Source organism: Notechis scutatus, chromosome 4, assembly GCF_049901735.1.
Source record: "Notechis scutatus isolate UNSWTSFEM ecotype Mainland chromosome 4, rNotScu1.2, whole genome shotgun sequence".
Lineage (NCBI taxonomy): Eukaryota > Metazoa > Chordata > Lepidosauria > Squamata > Elapidae > Notechis > Notechis scutatus.
In genome coordinates, this window is record NC_142012.1 from 122,069,122 (window position 1) to 122,089,243 (window position 20,122).

The following is a 20,122-nucleotide window of genomic DNA, read 5'->3' on the forward strand; positions in this document are numbered from 1 at the left end:
ATACATACATACATACATACATACATACATACATACATATATGTGGATCTTTGGTTATTCGGGTTTTCTCCCGCGTAAGATTGGAATTATCTAGGCAACGTTTCGATGAAGTCTCATTCATCATCTTCAGACTTCTGTCTTCAGCTCTGTGCTTCTCAGAGTGATGTGAGCTTGCAGCTGCTTCTTCCTTTTAACTGCTAGTGGGGGTGTGACTTGATTGGGTGGGGGCTTGGCTGTGTTCTGATTGGGTGGGGGTGTGTTCTCATTGGTTGGGGGTTTGGCTGTGTTCTGATTGGTTGGGGGTTGGCCATGTTCTGATTGGCTGGAGGTGTGTTCTGTTCAGGTGGGGGCTTGGTTGTGCTCAGGTTGGTCTTAGTTACTGGGGGATTTGAGCTGGTGAGCTGTGATCTTGCTGTTTGGCTTCGAGTTCGTGGTCGTGCTGCATCTTCATGGTGGGGGTCAGTTCGCTTCATGTATGGCTCAGAGGGGTTTGAAGTGGGTAGTGATGCAGCTGCAGTGCGGCTTCTGGTCTGTGGTCGTGTCTCATCTGTGCGGGTGTGAGTCTGCTTTTTACGTGGAAGTGTGGTGGTGGCATCTTGTGTGGCCCTCGTGGGTGTGGGTCTGGTGTCATTCATCATGTTAGGTACTCGTCTGTTCATGAGGGCGGGTTTCCAAATGGCTGGTAAGCGAGAGGTGTCATCTCTTTTATTCATGCTGTGTGGGCGTTTTTCTATCTCTATGGCTTCTCTGATTATTCTGTTGTTGAAGTGTTCGGTTTTGGCGATAGTTCTGGTATTTTTAAAGTCAATCTCATGTCCTGTGGCTATGAGGTGTTGGACCAGGGAAGAGGTCGGTTCTTCTTTTTTGATTGAGTTCTTATGTTCTTCAACGCGTGCACTTATTCTTCTGTTAGTTTGTCCAATGTATGTGGTGGGGCAGGCGGTGCAAGGGATTTCGTATACTCCTTGGTTTTCTAACTCGATTTTGTCTTTAGGGTTTCTTAGGATGGTGGATATTTTTTCTGTTTGTGCAGAATGCTGTTTTAATGTTGTGTTTTTGGAGGATCTTGCTGATTTTGTCTGTAGTGCCTTTTATATATGGGAGGACGGCTTTGCCGTTCTCTTGTTCTCTGTCTTGGATTTTGGTTGGGGTTTCTTTTTGGATTAGGTGGGTAATCTTCTTTCTTTGGAATCCATTGGCTGTTAGTACGTTGGTGAGAGTGTTTAGTTCGGTTTTTAGGTGTTGTTCATCAGCTAAGCATTTTGTTCTGGAGATGAGTGTCTCAGCTACGGAATTGATCTGTGCTGGGTGGTGGTGTGAGAGTGCATGTAGATAGCGGTTTGTATGTGTTTTCTTCTGGTAGATGGTGTGTCCTAGGGAGCCATTGGGTTTTTTGTATACCAAGACATCTAGGAAGGGAAGTTGATTGTTAGCTTCTGTTTCCATGGTGAATTGTATTTTGGGGTGTAGGCTGTTGAGGTGTGTGAGGAAGTTGTTCAGTTTTTCTTTCCCGTGTGGCCAGATTATGAAAGTGTCATCTACCAGAACTATCGCCAAAACTGAACACTTCAACAACAGAATAATCAGAGAAGCCATAGAGATAGAAAAACGCCCACACAGCATGAATAAAAGAGATGACACCTCCCGCTTACCAGCCATTTGGAAACCCGCCCTCATGAACAGACGAGTACCTAACATGATGAATGACACCAGACCCACACCCACGAGGGCCACACAAGATGCCACCACCACACTTCCACGTAAAAAGCAGACTCACACCCACACAGAAGATTAGACACGACCACAGACCAGAAGCCGCACTGCAGCTGCATCACTACCCACTTCAAACCCCTCTGAGCCATACATGAAGCGAACTGACCCCCACTATGAAGATGCAGCACGACCACGAACTCGAAGCCAAACAGCAAGATCACAGCTCACCAGCTCAAATCCCCCAGTAACTAAGACCAACCTGAGCACAACCAAGCTCCCACTGAACAGAACACACCTCCAGCCAATCAGAACATGGCCAACCCCCCAACCAATCAGAACACAGCCAAACCCCCACCCAATCAAGTCACACCCCCACTAGCAGTTAAAAGGAAGAAGCAGCTGCAAGCTCACATCACTCTGAGAAGCACAGAGCTGAAGACAGAAGCCTGAAGATGATGAATGAGACTTCATCGAAACGTTGCCTAGATACTTCCAATCTTACGCGGGAGAAAACCCGAATAACCAAAGATCCACATACAAATACCCGTGAGAACCTCAGAAAACAAATACACACACACACACACACACACATATATAATGTCTTTTTCTATTTTTTCCTTCTTTTTGATCTGTATTAGTTTTTATCTTTGCATTTGTAATTTTTAATAAAATTACTATTTTTTAAAAAAAGAAAACAGCTAGTGTAACATCAACATTTTAAGGGGCTCATAAGAGGCTCTAGGAAATTAGAAGCTGGTTAATTTAATATTTGTTCTGGGATAATGTGATAAAAACCCATATTAAAAGTAACATTAATTACACAGAAGAATAAGCACATGGCTGCTGTATACAAGACAAATTCAGTGTTGGAGATAATGTTTGTAGTTTTACTTTTATTATCTTTTCTAATGAATACATTAAAAATAACACTGCAAACATCATAATGCGTTGATAGAAATCCATAATTATAGATTAATTATGATTAAAACCTAGCAAGACAGAGAAATTCCTTCTTGGTAATTTATGTAGTTAATACTGAATTTGGCTTTGGTTGTGGTCACTTTTCTCTTAAACGAATAGCAGGTCTATAACTTGTTCCTTCCCCCTCCCCTGCCTTCTGTTGGAGCTGCAGATGAAGGCCCTGGCCAGGGAAGCTTTTGCTCAATTTCAGCCAGTGTGCTAGTTGGATGCCTTTCTGCATTGGAAATCCCTGATTATGATAATATTGTAATTATCATACAGGTAGTCCTTGTTAAAGCAGCTGTTTGAACTTAGACGGTGATACAGAAAAAGTAGTTTTACAACCTGTTTTTGACAGTACGACGGACGGTAGTAACAACTCTGTAATCACACTAACATTCGCAAGCTTCACAGCAGGCTTCTAACAAGCAAACTCAATGGAGAAGCCAGTAATAAAATTGCAACTCGGGGCCATTTTGCTTAACAACCGTGGAGAAAGTGGGCTTGTAAGTCTGCAGTCACATGATGGATTGTTTAATGACTGCAGGAGAAGTAAGGTTGTAAGTCTGTCACCTGATGTCTCACTTAACAATTATGTTGCTTACCAATGAAGTGGCTGGTCCTGATTGTTGTTCATTGGGGATTACCTGTGCTGCATTGATTGCCGGTTAGTTTCTAAGCATAATTACAAGTGCTGTGGTTGACTTATAAGTGCCACATTGCTTAGCTCAGCTCACCGGTTCCTACAAGTTTATGTCTCCTCATTAGGTTTGACCTTTTCCAATCTTCCCAAGAGGAGATGTTCAAGCATACCCCCCCACCCCCCATGAAGTGAATGGGTGAATAGCATCATGCCTAAGGCTTGTAAAAAGACCCAACCTTCTTGAAGGCTGTGAAGACTATCCTGTTCTGTCAAACGTTTGGTGGATAGTGGATAGGATTTGTGTTCGGATAAGACTCACTTTATTTGGTTTTGACTATCTATTTGAGGATGGTCTTAATGCATGTACATTATATCTATTATAAACTGCCTTGATCATTGGCCAGACAGTGTATATGAATAGCTGTATGAAATGATTTGGAATATTTAGTTAGAAAGAGAGTTATTTTAGGTTTATATAACCTTCAATGAAGAGCTGTAATTGAATGCATCATGGAGCTAGAATACAAAGTAATCAGTGCATGAGTTCTGTGGAACTCAGTTTTCTAAAGCAGTGATCCCCAACATTTTTGACGCCGTGGCCCGGTACCGGCATCAGCTGGGTGCCGCCATCTTTTGATGAAAAAGTGCTTCCGGTGACCTCACGGAAGCCGTTTTCATCAAAAGATAAGGCGCCAGCGCTCGTGAGCTTTTCCGGTAGAAATGGCTTTCTACCGGAAAAGCTCACTGGAAGCGCTGGCGCCGCCATCTTTTTTTGATGAAAAGCTCTGGCTGGCGTGCTTCCGGTGAGCTTTCTACCCGGAAAAGCTCACTGGAAGCGCTGGCGCCGCCATCTTTTTTGATGAAAGCGTGCTTCCGGTGAGCTTTCTACCCGGAAAAGCTCACCGGAGCGTGCGCCGCCATCTTTTTTGATGAAAGCGTGCTTCCGGTGAGCTTTCTACCCGGAAAAGCTCACCGGAAGCACTTTTTCATGAAAAAAGATGGCGGCGCCAGCAAGCTGCGGCCCGGTAGGAGTTCTGCGGACCGGTACCGGTCCGCGGACCGGTGGTTGGGGACCCCTGTTCTAAAGCTTGCTCAGAAACAAAATCCACAGGAAAGTTGTTCAGTTAAAAAGTTTGGATTATTTTACTATTCATTTGTTATATCTATAATAGTTATTGAGGCAGTTGTATCATATCTCTTCTCAGAAACTTAAGATGCCATCAATACTTTGTATTTCATTTACATGCCAACTTGAGAGTAGATATATACCGTGTTTCTCCAACAATACGGCCTCCACCAATAGGAAGGCCCAGCATGTTTTATCGGCATAAAATCAAATTAAGCCCCTCCCCCCAAATTAAGGCCTATATTAAACATGTGAAATGGGGGGGAATGGCGGGGGGGGGGTTGCCATTAGGAAGTACTTTTGTTGCATACCTGGATATGATGCTGCCTGCATTGACTTTGGCGTTGGTGGGGCACTTCGTATCAGGAGACCTTCCTCCACCGTTGCTTTCCCTTCTCCCTTGCTGCTGCGGCGTTTAGAGCAACGCCGCGGCGTTTGGCACAGCCACGCGCAGCCAGCCAGGGCCCCTCCCTGCAACCGGAGCCCGGCGGAGACACTTGGCTTCAGGCGCTCCTGTCGCTGCCTTCCCTTCGCCTTCAAAGGCAAAGCCAATTCTTTTAAAAACGACGCCCTACAACCGGTACGAAAAAGCCTCCCCTGCCCGAGAGGGCAGCCCAACCCTACGTGGGCAGGTGAATCTCCCGGGGCCGCAGCGCAGGATCGGCCCATCCCGGGAGAAGCACCCAGCCGCCATCCCTGCCTGGCGCCGGGCAGAGTGCGAAGAGCTTCACCTGGGGCGCCCAGCGCAGCTGACAGGTGGGCCCTCCTGCGCGGCGGTGGAGCTCTCACCAAGGCAGCGAGAGCCTCCCCGCTGGACCCTCTGCTCATCCCGTCAGGGCCGTGCCAGAGCCGTGCGGACTGGGCAAAGCCGGGAAAGCAAGCCGCGGGTGCGCACCCGCCTGCCAAGCGAAAGAGCCAGGCTGACCCAAGCTTGGCTTCCTTCCCAAGTCCCTCCAGCCCGAACCCGAAGGGGCCACCGGGAGAGGCCACCCGAGGCAGTGATAGCGCCCACTCATCTGTGGACAGGGAGGCAAGGCAACGGCCTGCACCACGTCCTCATCCGAGCTGAGCCCCGCCGAGTAAGCGCCTCTGCCTGATGCCCGTTCTGCTGTAGCATTTGGAGCTGCCGGCGCATTTGGAGATGCGTGGGGACGGGGACCGGCTGGACGAGGGATGGAAAGGACGGGCAACTTCGGGCTCTCTCCGCCGGCCAGGGAAGCAGCGCTGCCATCACCTTGCCTCCCTGTCCGCAGACGAGTGGGCTGTATTACTGCCTCGGGCAGCCTCTCCCGGTGGCCCCTTCGGGTTCGCGCCGGAGGGACTTGGGAAGAAAGCCAAGCTCGGGTTGGCCCGGCTCTTTTGCTTGGCAGGCAGGCGCGCACCCGCAGCTCACTTTCTCGGCTCTGCCCAGCCCACACGGGATGAGCGGAGGGCCCGGCGGGGAGGCGCTCGCTGCCTTGGCGAGAGCTCTGCTGCCAGGCAGGAGGGTCCACCTGTCAGCTGCGCTGGGCGCCCCAGGCGAAGCTCTTCGTGCTCTGCCCGGTGCCAGGCAGGGATGGCAGCTGGGCGCTTCTCCCGAGGTGGGCCGATCCTGCGCTGTGGCCCCGGGAGATTCGCCTCCCCACGTGGGGTTGGGCTGCTGGGAGTCTTTGTTGTAGTAGGGCGTCGTTTTTAAAATAATTGGCATTACCTTCGAAGGCAAAGGGAAGGCGGCGACAGGAGCGCCTGAAGCCGAGTGTCTCCGCGGGGCTCCAGTTGAAGGGAGGAGCCCTGGCTGGCCGCACGTGGCTACGCCAAACGCCACGGCGTTGCTCTAAATGCCACGGCAGTAAGGGAGAAGGGAAAGCAATGGTGGCGGAAGGTCTTCCGATACGAAGTGCCCCACCAACGCCAAGGTCAACATCCAAGCTGTCGCTGCCCGCCCACCCGAGGATGCAAGGGGAGGGAATTAAGTCACCCCCGAAAAGACGGCCTAGCCGTTTTTTCGGGGGTCAAAAAAAAAAAAAAAGGCCCGGCCTTATTTTGTGAGAAAGACAGTAGTTCAACATTATCTTGTGAGAAGTTCCTGACTAAAGAGTTGGAGGACTAGTGCTTAACTGACCTGCTGTCTCTGTCTTAAATGTATCTGTTGTATTATTTTATTTCAGTTTTTAGGGTACTGAGCCTTTAAATTTTCTCTCTTCTTTTAGTCTTTGGGGAGGGACAGTCTGATTTAATTAAAAATTGAATGAAAATATACATGGAAAATGAATGCAAGTAAATAATTTGGAGCCTGCTGTACCTGGTAGTTACTAAAAGTTCCAGCTATAGATACTATATCAACTTTACAGTATGGCTGCATTTTGTCTTCCCCATTTTGACTAAAAGAAGGGTTATTGTGGGATGTTAAGGAGAAATATAGTATTGTGGAGGTATATATTAATATAGAATGTAGAATACTTTATTGGCCAAGTGTGATTGGACACACAAAGAATTTGTCTTGGTGTAAATACTCTCAGTATACATAAAAGAAAAGATACATTTGTCAAGAGTTGAGAATCATAAGGTACGACACTTAATGATAGTCATAGGGTACAATAAGCAATCAAATCATACTAGGAAACAGTCAAAATAAATCGTAAATATACAAACGACAAAGTTACAGTCATCCAGGCACAAGTGGGAGGGGATGGGTGATAAGGAGTGATGAGAAGATTAACAGTAATAGGGAGTTAATTCATTGCAACTAGAACAATAAAAATATTAATACAACTCAGATGTTGTAAAATGTATTCAACCATCAGCTCAAGATTGAGAAAGGCTGAATTTACAAATATGAAATTTTGTATGTTGGTGCAAGACAGCATACAGTCACATTTTTAAGTTTAATTAAAATGTGAGGGGGAGAAGTTCTTCTAAGGCAGACTTTCAAAAGTGGACTTTCGGTTGAACATTTGTTAGAAATAGGCAGAAACACGTATGAGCTGACAGCAGTACTTCAGCTCAACAAAGTATTTCCTCTTTTGGCAAACTAAGCAATTATTTGGAGTCTGTCATGAATTTGGGGCTGTAGAAATTTGAAATTTCTGATTACATGAGCATGTGATTGGGCTGTCTGAAAGCAGAATCTCCTATTTATAAATAATAAGGAACTCTTTTGTGGTCAGCTAAAGTATTTTTATTTAAGATCAGTCTAGACCTGTATTTGGATGATGCCTAAGTTCCAATAAATGTGTTTTAAATATTTCAGAAAGGTGACTTCAAAAACTCAAAATGCTCCAAAACTGTATTATATCACTTTGCTGCACTAATCTGCAAGCTAATAAAAAGTTTGTCTGCTTGATATATGTCCAAAGATGGTTTTTTTGTGACTTGCTCCTTTAAAATCTTTTAAAATATTATAGCTTGTAGGGTAGATGTTAGACAAATGCTCAGATAGGTAGTTCCTGGGCTTGTTTGTTTCCCTCAGAGCCCCCAAAGTGGCTGGAACAAAATGTTCAGATCGGGATTGCTTTTTGAGATGTGTCTGAATGTTTTAAGGTAGGCATCTCCAAACCGGGCAGCTTTAAGACTTTTTAAGACTTCTTGTCTCAACACCCAGAATTCTGGGAGTTTAAGTCCATAAATCTTAAAGTTGCCAAGTTGGAAACTCCTGTTTTAAAGTAGTAAAATATGTGTTGTGTAAATAAAACTGGCCCTCAGGCTAAGAAAGATCACATACAGACACCCACATAAGCTAAAAGACAAGCCTTAGGTCTTCAGATTATTCTATGGTTTACTACAAAAAAAACATAAACAAAATGGAAATGGAATAAGAAGAAGAGGAGATGGTATTTTTTCCTAGTAAAATTGAAAATCTGAATTAAGAAGCGCTAAAGTGGAGAATCTTCATAATTCCTACGATCTTTTCAGAGTATAAAGTATTTTATATTTGATGCTTTCACCAGCCCTATGAAATTGACCCGGCTGAAATTTGTCAATTCTTTTTGCCTCCTGAGTGTGTGAGATATTAAGCAAGATTTGGAGAGGCCCAAGTAAATGAATTCCACTTAACATTCATTGAAGGGTGTTTCTGCTTTTCAAGAATGGCCTCGTCCTTGTTTCTTGCTCACTTCCTGTCCTCCCACCCACCCCAAAATATCTATCGTGGAGCAAGATTGTTCAGTAAATTTCCAGGCACCCTGCTGGGCCAATCACATTGCTGCTCCAGACACAGAAGGGCTGGGCTTATTTATAAACAGCAAACACCAAAAGTTGACATAAATGCCAAAGTCTGAAGCATGATGGGCAGGCAGGCAATCTCAGCTTAGGCAGCTCTGGCAAACGTGAATCGCCCATTAACTCAGAGTCCGTTCCTTGCTTGCTCACACGTCTTAGCATCCACTTGCAGCTATTGTGGTATCAAGATAAACTTCCTCAGTATTTATTTTATTTTTCATTTATTTCACCATTTATAAGGTTGGCCAAGTCAGGAAGTGTGACTTAGAATTGTTTACATGCAATAAATCCCAAAGGGAAAAAAAACTCCAAGTTATCTAACAACAAGCAAACTACGTATAATATAGAAAATGTAAAATGGCGACCAAGCACACAGTACAACCACCACAAGGGACACTCCCTGCATAACTGACCCCAGTGCCTGTGAGAATAATCTTGAGGAACAAGAGGAGCTTATCTTCCCCTCCGATGGCCTCTTCTGTTTCTCAAGGTTATTTTCACAGTCCATTGTAAACAAAGCTAAGTCTTCAGAGCTTTCCTGGAAGTTAGAAGAATTCGGGCCTGTTGTATATGGGGGTGGGGAAAGATAATTCCAGAGTGCAGGGAGAACCACAGAGAAGACAAGCATCCTAACTCCCAAAAGATGACAAGATTTAAAAGAAGGCACCTGGAGCATGTCCTCCCTGTGAGAGAGTGTGGGGCAGGCAGATGTTCTTGGAAAAAGGTTTTCACTCTAGTAACCGGATCTCATGTAATCACCAGCGCCGTGAATTAGTAGATCTAGGAAAAAAACCTTTCTTCATGCCTAATTTGCTTCCTTGCTTCTTTCCCAGATTCCAGGTTTAAGCAAGAGAGAGAGACACATGCCTGCTTCCTAAGAGGAGGCAGAGATTAATATGATGTTACAGGATGCAAACTCAGTTCCAGTTCATGCCAATTGATTTAAAATTCTTTCAGTGTCTTTTCATTCTTGCAATCAAGCAACTTAGAGAGCTGTGAAAGATCTGCCTTTTCCTTGTGCTTTCAGCATATATTGATGAGTAAAGCGGGAACTCTGATTTAAACCAGGAATGTTGTTTTCATCAAATCATTTTGTAAATTAATTTACCACAGAGGCACAAAAATTAATAATGCCTTCAAATGGCAAGTCGGTAAGGGATAGAGCTGCATTCCAAAAAGTCGGTGATGAAGCAAAGACAAAAACAGAATTAAAGAGGTTTTGTTCCTTCCTTTTTTTTACCGTCACTTCCACTTGATGAAATAAATTATTAGTAAGCTCAGAACAATTAAAAATTGTCGCATGTAATTAGTTACTACTTGGATTGGGAATGTTGGAAACTATAATCCAACATTTCTGGAAGGCAGTAAAGTGGCAAAATTATTTGAAAAACCACTTCTTAAATATATTGCTGCCAATAAATCTCCTGACATCTACTTGTTCTCCTACCATTTTAGAAAATAGTATTACAATATCTGTAACCTTCTATAACAAACCATGTATTGCATGCAAAACCGGAATGCTCTAAAGAGTGTTTAACTGTGATTTGCTCTCTCTCTTATTTGCAGGAGGCTCTCCTTTTCACATCACTGAAGGCCAGTGGACTCCTCTCGCCTGCCTGTAGTGGATGAAGAAGGTAACGCCTAAAGCATCCATATCAGAATGACGCCCCCCCCTCCCCCAATGCTTTGGGTGGCAACTCTCTGAATTCTTATCAGCCTAGTCAGTGATGCTGCCAGGAAATTATGGCAACCTGTAATACAACACATCCAGAGGTCATAAACTTGGGGAAGCGTGGGAGTCAGACTTTTGCATGTTAATTAAAATCATGTTTGATACAGCTCTTTATGTACAGTCAACAAGGAACTGCTACATGCTTAGTTTGGTTCCAAAGATTTCCAAACTCCTAAATACTTTTAACTTCTTGCAATTAAAAAATATATATATTGAAAAACTGTAAAGGGTTTAGAAACAAGTTCCAAGAAGACAAAAGATATGGAGGACCAATCACATACAGTAAGAGGAAATGATTATTTTAGCTCAAGGGAATGGAACAAAGGAAGTGTTGACAGTTGCCAGACATTTAAATAGATATCAGAAATGACAGAAGAAACCATTTTCATTCATGGGAACCAGGCTAAGCCATATGACAAGGATTTAGATCATAAACAAGAAAAAACTAATTTGTGCAGTTGTTTAAATTGGGGAAGGTTAAAAAAAATGTATCGCCAGCAAATATTGACTTAAAAATTAAGTATTCAGCTCATACCTTCAAGGGCTTAATAATAACTTTGTGTTGAACTTGATGTCCAAAGAATATCTGAATCTGTTTTCTTAGCAGCAGTGTGAGAGTGTTTTTTCATTGCCTTTTTCTAGGTTGATTTTTAACTTCTCAGTCTAGGTTATAGCCCTAGGTTTTTTTTCCTTTACTCTCCCACTTAAGTATTAACCAGAAACAATCCCGCCTATTTTTTGAGATTAGCCAGCCTAATTATTAGCCAGATTAGACAAGGCTATGTCCCATTTAGACTGTTCATTCAGAGTTCTTGTATGTCAAAGATATACTTAAACAAAAATGTTCCAATGGGAAAAATGCTTTACCCACAAGATTCCTATGTTGTCATTTCTAAAATATTAGAGATGTGCGTTTGAATATTATTTGACTTAAAGTGCCAAAGTCTGGAACAATTTAAATAATCTTGTGTGATCACACTGACTAGGAAGTGTGTATAAATTCACACACATACCTATGAAAATTTAATGCAATTTAATGCTGCCCTCTTGTGGTTAAAAGAGAAAAAGCTGTTGGAATTTTAAAAGATTCTTTGAAGTGAAGGTAATCTGTACTGTATACAGAAGGATTCAGCAAAACTTGAGGAATGGGACATTTACCACCTGCAGAGATGATAGCCTGCAAATGTCAATACAAGAGCAGGTAGCTTCTTGCATATGGGCCTCTGTTTTGCGACAACCAGTGCTGCTATTACAATTGTATGAATGAGATCAGGCACTGCTAAAAGCCTGGCACAAATGGAACAAACTGCCTGTGATAGAGAAAGATATAAAAGCTGGGGAGAGCTTGTGGCTGGATAAGACAGGATATGGCAATGACTTAGATGGGATGAAATGGAAAGATCAGATGTAAGATCATGAACCTGAGTGAGCTGGAGATGTTTTCTTTTAATACCAGTTTCTTCTGAGTTTCTTGTGATAATAACAATTATTGAAAACTTCCTCCTCCTGCTTTCTTTCTCCCTCTCCCCCCAAACAACCACATTTTTAAGTTTCAAGAATAAACTATGCACACCATGATTGATTTTTCTTCTAAAACTGAAGCAAGGGGAGAGAATTGGGGTCTTCTTAAAATCAGTGAGCTTTTAAAATATTTAACGAACCAAAATAAGACACACACATAGGAAGTTTTTAAAATATTTTTACCATTTGGGATCTTAGAACTCATTAATTTTCTGTAAAAGTCTTGTGAAGTCTAATACTGGCACTAAATTTTATCTATGGAGAAATGAGACTGTGTGAGAGACAGCAAGCTGTATGTTGATTGGACCCCAAGTTTCTGCTTATGTTTTGTGTTCTGTGCATGTTTAATGTGCATGCTTAAGTAGTCCCATGGAGGATGTTAATATATGCTTTGTAAATATCCAAACACAAACTGCTTCACATAATTGAAATTAGTAGGACGCTGTTCCTGGGGAATGTTCCACAAATATATTGAAGCTCTCCTTTACAGATCATTAAACTGAAGGGAAGCTATCAACAGATGCTTTCTGTTGATAGTCTAAAGATTAATCTAAAGATTGTAACAAAATTCAGTTTTTTGCAGAATCTAGACAGCTGGTATTTTACAATAATATTTTATTGCAATTTTTTTAGTGACAGTTACTGTAACTCATTATTTGTAGCTTAAAATTCAGCAGAAAACTGCTAAATAAAAGTGAAACAATTTCCTGTCTTTTTTATCAAAGAAGTTTTCAATAGGTTAAATGTACTTATTTACTTTTTAAACACACACACACACCACTGAAACGGGAGAGGGAAAAAATGGCACAATTCCTTCCAGTTTCATCATCGTAGTGCTCACAGCAGCACTTTGCTGTTGAAAAATTATTTTAATTTTTCAAAAATAATGCAATTTCCTGCTACAAAAGGTTGTCCACCATTATTAGATGAAAAAAACAGATGAAATTTTACTCTAGAAAGTATTTTTCAGCATGCATGAGAAATTAATGTTTTTTTTTTCTGGGGGTAAGTAGTGCATTTCCTTTACTTTTAACAACATGGAATGATTTCTCCTGATTTAAAATGCTCTGATTTTTCCAGAACTCTGCAGTCAGATTAAATTAATTCCCTCTTGGATTTCCTCAGTGTCACTTGTTCATTGCATTGTGTCAGTCTTACATTAATATTATATGTATTTTCTTCCTGTAAATCATTGGATTGAAAGGCAGAATAAGAAAGCCAGTTTGATGTTATGATTAAGACACCAACTTACAAACCAGGACACCATGAGTCCTATTCATACCTAAGGCACAAAGCCAGTTAGGTGACTTTGGGCCAATCACTGTCTCTCAGCCCTAGGAAAAGGCAGTGTTGGAAGAATTATCCTTCTGGGTTCAGTTCCAAGTACTAACTTCCCACAGCAGCAATAACAAACCACTTCAAATATCTTCCCAAGAAAATTGCAGGGACTAGTCCAGGCACTTGTCAGGAGCCAACTCTGACTTGAAGGCACAAAACCAGCAATAATAAAAAAAAGAATAAACATATTTAGTGAAAAAAATTAAAAGTCATAACTAATTATTTGATTTTAAATACAGCAAATGATTTGGAAAAGATAGTATGCAGTGTGAAATAGAGGTAACATAAAAGTGTTGATGTATACTTTCAGCATCATGATGAGATCTGTGTTCTGAAATTAAGCCATAAAAAGATCAAGGAAATTAAAATATTTTTTACTTTGTTTTATTCAATGTGAATTAAACTTTTTTTAAATTGGTCATATATGGGAAGGCAGATGAAGTTCCAGTTGGTTATAAGGCTGATACATCTAATAAAGAACAATAGATCTTAACTAACTTCAAAATAAATTTTATGCAAGGGACCCCAATTAAGCAAAGCAATATTTGAGAGAGGAGCGTTTATCCTTCTTTCCTGAAAAAAGGCAGACAGAATAAAGATGTGATTCTTTTGTGTGGCATTATTAGCCCAAACTTTGTTTATTGTTTGTACAATAGGAAGTGGGTGGGGGCTGTAATCCATGAAATATACCAGAATATTACCCTCTTTATATCGTATGTCAAGTTCTTCCTCAGCAAAATGCAGAGAATAGCCTTCGGTCATCTCCATCTAACAGGTCCCAAAATCATCGGAATTATTCCTTAATATTAGGGAATGGCAGAGTGCGAGGAGAACTTAACAGAGATTCTATAGTTAAAAATATTTCAGTACTTTCAGAACTATGCCCAACGTTTCTATCTGGGTCTATTGTAATTCTAACTTGTTGCTATGGTAGTGACAGTGATGATGATGATGATAATTCCTTAAAATGATTAGCAATTGCACCGAAAAGAGGATGTTGATGCATGTGTCTGAAGACAAACTTGAAGCTGCCTTTGCCAAGGCTTGCTAAAGGCTTATTCTGACTTGGGCATGGATATTCTTGCCAGACGGAAATATTAAAAAAATACTGACAAAGATATACCTGTGGCTGATCGTAGCATGACACCAGGAAACCTATAGGACTTGATCTGATCATCGTTATCAAAGCAAGAGCTGGTGAAATTAGAAGGAATAGCGATAGAGGGTTTCGGTGCAGGGCCTATATAGATTGTCTGCCAGGATGCTGGATGTTATTAAGTCTCAAGGGGAGCTCCCAAGATAGTACATTTTCAGTAGGCCGCCCATTCATGAGGTCTGGATACAAAGCGGGCTCTTACCAAAGCAGCCCACGAATGGCGCCCGACGCTGCGCTTGAGTCGCTGCGCCATAAGATTTGGATGCCTGCTGGTTGGGGGTGGGGTGGGAAGGCGGCGGGGCGGGGAGGGGGGAAGGAAGAGGAAGAGGAGGCGAAGGAAAGCGGGGCCGGACCAGCGAAGGGGAGGGGAAATCAGGGAAACCAGGAGTCCCGGGCGGACGAGGGGAGGAGCCTGTTCAAACTTGTCGAGAAAGCCGCGGGACTGATCCGGCTGGAACTGTGTTCTGAGCGGCGGAGCTGTGGACCGGCACCATGGAGGAGGCCCCGCGAGGTGTGGGGCTGGGAGCCCGTGTGGGGTGGGGTGGGTGGGGGAGAGAAGGGCAGGGGTCGCTGAGGAGACGATCCGCTTTCGGAAAGGGAGGGGGAAGCTCAGTAGAAGCAGAGCGCGCGCCGACCTTCTCCCCTTCCCCTTCTCTCTCTCCCCCTCCCCCCCCGCTTTAAATAGCTCGGGCGATCCGGGTGCCAAGACTTGCCCCGGGTGCGGAGTTGCGATTGGAGACTTGTTGGGAGACTTCTTGCGTTTTTGCAGCCTCTCCTGGGTGGCTGTTCAGAGTCGGTTTTGCATCCCCGGTTCCTCTCCTATCCCGGTCCGTCCGGTTCAGTGCCTTGCCCCGCTGAGGTTTCTGCGTGATTTTTGCTCTTTTCTGGCCCCGGGGTGATGAGTGCGGACGTTGCTCGGGTTTGAAACTCCCGTCGCCATCGAAGACCAGGCTTCCTGGTGAAAAAAGAAAGAAGGGGATACTTACCTTTGTCTTCGGGGGCTTTGCTTCCTTTACTACCTTGGCAGAGGAGGTGCTTTCCCATCTAGCTTGTGGTGTGGGGGAAGGTGCCGCGTTCCCCTTTGCTGATCTCCAGCAACGTTTTGCCAAACGGCCTCTTGAAAGGGGCCTACCGGACTTCTCTGCCTCTCTCCTTATCTTCACTTAGCAAGACATGGCCTGCTAACCCTCACCTCATAGTTGCTTCGAATGTGTACCAGCAGCAACAATAATTAATGATTGCCAACAGGCTGTGGCAGGAAACTCTCCTAGCATCTCTCCAGTCCTCTGCCCTGGGCTTTTGTGAACTAAAGTGGGCTGAGATGGGCTTGATTCCAGTCAGAGTCAGTCTGTTGCACCTTTGAGTACCTGGAAGGACATTGGGACCACTTGCAGGCCTCTTGGAGTGGTATTAATCACCAGAGTGGCTGGTCCAGGGGCCTCTTGATACCAGGATTCTGTAGAATAAACTTCCCAAGGAGATTTGTTAGACTACAATATGTAATCGTGCAAAATACCTGAGAACGAGAAATGCAGGATGGATAAATGGTGTGTGCTGCTTTTGGCAAAAGAGGTAGTAGATAAACACACATGGGAGAGGTTAATGAGAAAGTTTTCTGTGCAAAAGTGATACTGGGGTAGACTGTCTGAAGTGAAGTCACTGATTCTAATGAACTGAACTGGGAGGCCTTTAAAAAGGCTGGAATGGAAACCTCTAATAAAGACGGTAGCTGAAGGCAATTGGAGTTATTTAATGTGTTTATATTATTTGTTTTGGAATGTGTGTAGCATTGGTTGTCTCAGGCTTCATATGCATATCTTTATTCATGAGTTCTATATCTAATGCCATTTTCTTTGCTATGTTTAGCTCTGGAAGGAAGGTATTTGTCAGAATGTGGGATATCTTATCTTTTCATGAAAAAAAAACACCTCATGATGTGTACATGGGTTCACCTCCACATTTTATTTATGTGACAACTCAAATAAGTTACACTAACTGATAATGACTTGTATCTTGTAAACAACATAACATAAGTCAGCAGGAATATCTTCATCTTGTCTAGAAACACACATTGTGTTAGTCTGTTGTCCCCTGCTTAGTAGATGAGAAGGAACAAGGGGCCCTTCTGTGCCCTCTGAGAGAAATAATTAGGAGGAGTGAGAAGAAACTGCTTCTAGAGACAATGGATTTTACTGTGCAAGGTTCCCTTTATCAAAATGTAGCCTTGCTCCATATGATGGAAACTTTCCCACCACTTTTGGGTGGGTAAAACATATCTTTTCGGAGAAAATGCAGTATCTATTCATTCCTTTCAGTTAATGCAAGGAGCCCTTGGACTGGAAACATCCCAGTAAGCAGGCATTGTATCTCATACAATTGGATGCTTGATTGTTTTTGTGTGAGAGTTTACTGCTCTCTGAAGACCTGCCCGAACCTTAGAATTACTTGGTAAAATTCTGCTGCTGTGGCCAATTTCCTTCTTTTGGGAATATGTTTGTGAATCACTGCTTCGTTCTCCAAAGAAGCTGCTAATATTGCTAAGACATTTTGGCACAGGCACAATTGGTCCCATAGGGATTGGCGGTAACCGGGAAAGCTGTGCTATTAGTAATTTTCTCCCAGTCTATTTGCTGGCCAGTTGAAAACAGTGGTAAAAGTACTGAGGAGCTATGAAGTCTGTGGTGCTCCAGGGTAGCATGCATGTAAGGGAATCTTGTTGACAATTGGGTCATCCGTGCATGCAAAGAATAAAGCAGACTCTTCTTGGGAAGGCTCATCCAGCATATCTGAGAGGATTGTAGAAGTTCACGAAGGGGCTGCCTGCTCTGATCATGTTCTTTGTTTCCCAGCTTTCGTCTGGATGAGCATGATGGCTTCAGCAGATGCCTCCCTGCTCTCTGTGCTTTGAACTGAAACTGATGGGGGAAGGGTGGGTATAACCCCTTGATCCCTCCTCCTCCTCCTCTTCCCTGCAGTGCCTTGTTCACCCAGTAGCACAGAGTTGATGCTTCAGAGCAGAAGTATGAAGCTCTTTTGATGGTTTTGTTCAGCCTTTATTTGCCATGTAGGTGGTATATTTGATTTCAAAACAGGATGACAAAAGTGCTCCGGGCATGGGCACTGATGTGTAACAGACAGAGTGGATTTCTGGGGATGATGTGGATTGAGGCTTGGAAATATGCAGATCCTAAAACTGCAAGTGGTGACTCAACTACTAGGAAGATTCCTTTCCTTGATTTTTCCAGTGGAGCATAATTTTTTTTTTATGTGGAGATCTCTGCTTTCTGCTGCAGATTGCTAGATCCCTATAAGACAAAGATAGCTGGCAGATTTTCATTTGTTCTCTGGGATCATAACTTTTTTAATGTGTTGCAATGTGTCTTTGCAACTGTGTCTGTATCTCCAATGCCAAGGAATCTTTTTTATTTCTTGTTTTTAAATTTATATGCTAGCCTTTGTACAGGAGTTCAATGCACAAATGTTCTCCACAACAACAACTCTGTGAGGCAAATTGGGATGAGTGTGACTAGCCCCAAGTCGACCAGTGAACTTCCATGACTAAGGATGGGCTTCAACCTGGGTCTCCCTTATCTTTGTGAAATACCTTCACTGCTACACTACATTGGCTCTTAAATTTTTAAATATGGGCCAGTTAAAATGTAATTGGTGACCTGATACTACAGGCTGCTTGGGTGTGAAGATTTGGGTTTCCTTAGTTATCCAGAAGTTTGTTCAAGAATACGGAGTAAAATATGTCTACCTTGTTGACTTGGAAATGTCCCCAATTCCAATGTTTCCTGTGACCAGATCCCCATAACAATTTCAGGCATGCCATTACTTGCTCAAGTTCCTTGTGTAAGGATCCCTATTCGGTGCATCACCATTCCAGAAGTAATAAGTGTGCAGCATTTGAAGCATTCTAAACTTTTATATAAATGCTAATTTTCTTACTCTGTTTTGGCTGGTAAGGATTATAGCTCTGTACAGTTTTTTGAGTTGTCAGATTAACTATTATGTAAACGTGTACTATATAGTGCTGAGCAGGGATGGCTTAAGCTATTGTTGTTAACAAATTTTTAAAAATCGTGCTCATAATTTATCCTATACTAAGCAGTATCAGATGCATCTAATTATTCTGCAGGATAATATTTTCTCATTTTAATGGTTAATATATCTTCTTTATTTTAACAAATACATATATATACACAAACAAATTTGGAAGGTTGATAATAATGTCCAGCTCATGAGTTAAGCTGTTAAACTGGCTTTGGGACATTTATACAAAAAAGTACAAAACATATTTCTCTCTTGAAAATATTTGCATATTGTATTTACCCAAAAAGAAAGTGGTAGATGAATTTGCAGACTTGGCATGCATTACAAAAATGTGGCTGGCAGGAATGAGAATGTCCTAGATTTGCTTTTCTTTAAGCTTCAAGCCATGCAAATTCAGGTTTTGGGATTTGGGGGTATGGTGATGATCCTGTGTGACACTTTAACTATGAGCTGCTGTCCTGCTCCTCACTTGACTTATTATACTTGCTTGCATTAGAAATTGGGCTGCAGATACAAATTAGCAACTGTGCAAATGCTTCCTACTCTGCTGCCTGAATGGATCTGAATTCAACACAAGGCTGATGGTATACAAGAGCAGAAACAGTGTGTTGCTAGATCAAAACACCCCTGACCCATCTGATCCAGCAGTCTGTTCCAACAATGGCACAAAAGGCCTGCTGGTCTATCGGGAGATGGCCTTCAGAGGCAGTCACACGGCCATCAAGGCTAATAGCCATCCCCATGACTACTGTTAATTGGTCCAAACTTTTTTTGGAAGCCAGCCAAGCTGGTAGGCAACACCACATATTGTGGTAGTGAATTTTAGAGTTTAATTACGCGTTATGTGAAACAGTATTTCTATTTGTCTGTGCTGAGGCTGCCAGAATTCAATTTCACTGGGTGACCCTCTGAGTATTCTGGAAAGGGGAAGACAGCTTCTTACTGTCCACTCTATCCACACCGTGCATAATTTATAATCTCAATCATGTCCCCTATCTGTTTGGTGGAGGAGCAATTAGAATAATCTCTACCAGGCACCGAATTTATCCTAGTGCTTTTCAACCGGTGCTTGGGGTTTTCTCCAGAGATATGTGGCCTTGTTGAGTCCTGGAATGTGAAGAAAGTGAGACCACTGTAGTTTCTTTCTGTGTATTAATCCTAGTGTGCTCCCTGATTTACTGAAGAGTTGTGGGATATGAAGTTACAGAAAAAACACTAATACGATCAAACACATTTGGGCTTATTCTTCTTCACTTTTTTAGTGTATTTACAGAATCTCATCAAACTCTCCTGCCACATTAGAAGAACCTGTTAGTCTATGGTAGCAAAAAATCAGAAGGCATCTGGTAGCCTCTTTTCTGACTAAGAAATTTTATACATTTTAATGGTAGAAAAGAGGCTACCAGGCTCCTGATTTTCTGCATTCCCTGTGACATATTTTTGTGGATAAAATCATCCCTGTTCACTTTGGATTAGACACCATTGGGGCAGAATGGAATGAAATAAAAGGGGCAGAGTCTTGTGAAACCATCTGCCTGGAAGCAGAAGTTGCTTTCCTATGCTATTGGAAATCATGGCAGGACTTAAAATCCCATCCTCCCCTGCTACATACATATAAATACGGACCATTCAATGAAAGGAGGAAAATTATTGTTTTCATTACCTTAGCTCAAATACATG

General features: G+C 42.7%; 1 protein-coding gene across 7 annotated transcripts in view; it reads left to right on the forward strand.

Moving 5' to 3' along the window:
- LZTS2 (leucine zipper tumor suppressor 2) overlaps positions 1-20,122 on the forward strand; it is a 73,162-nt gene that overhangs the window by 27,160 nt on the left and 25,880 nt on the right. For 6 of the 7 annotated variants that reach the window (XM_026668462.2, XM_087964636.1, XM_087964638.1 and 3 more), the window contains one exon: positions 10,206-10,273. In XM_026668462.2, coding sequence (XP_026524247.1) covers positions 10,265-10,273 — 9 coding nt within the window. In that variant the 5' untranslated portion in view covers positions 10,206-10,264. Of the gene's footprint in view, positions 1-10,205; positions 10,274-14,745; positions 14,898-20,122 lie in introns of those variants that run through there. The other variant, XM_026668800.2, reaches the window with a different exon arrangement.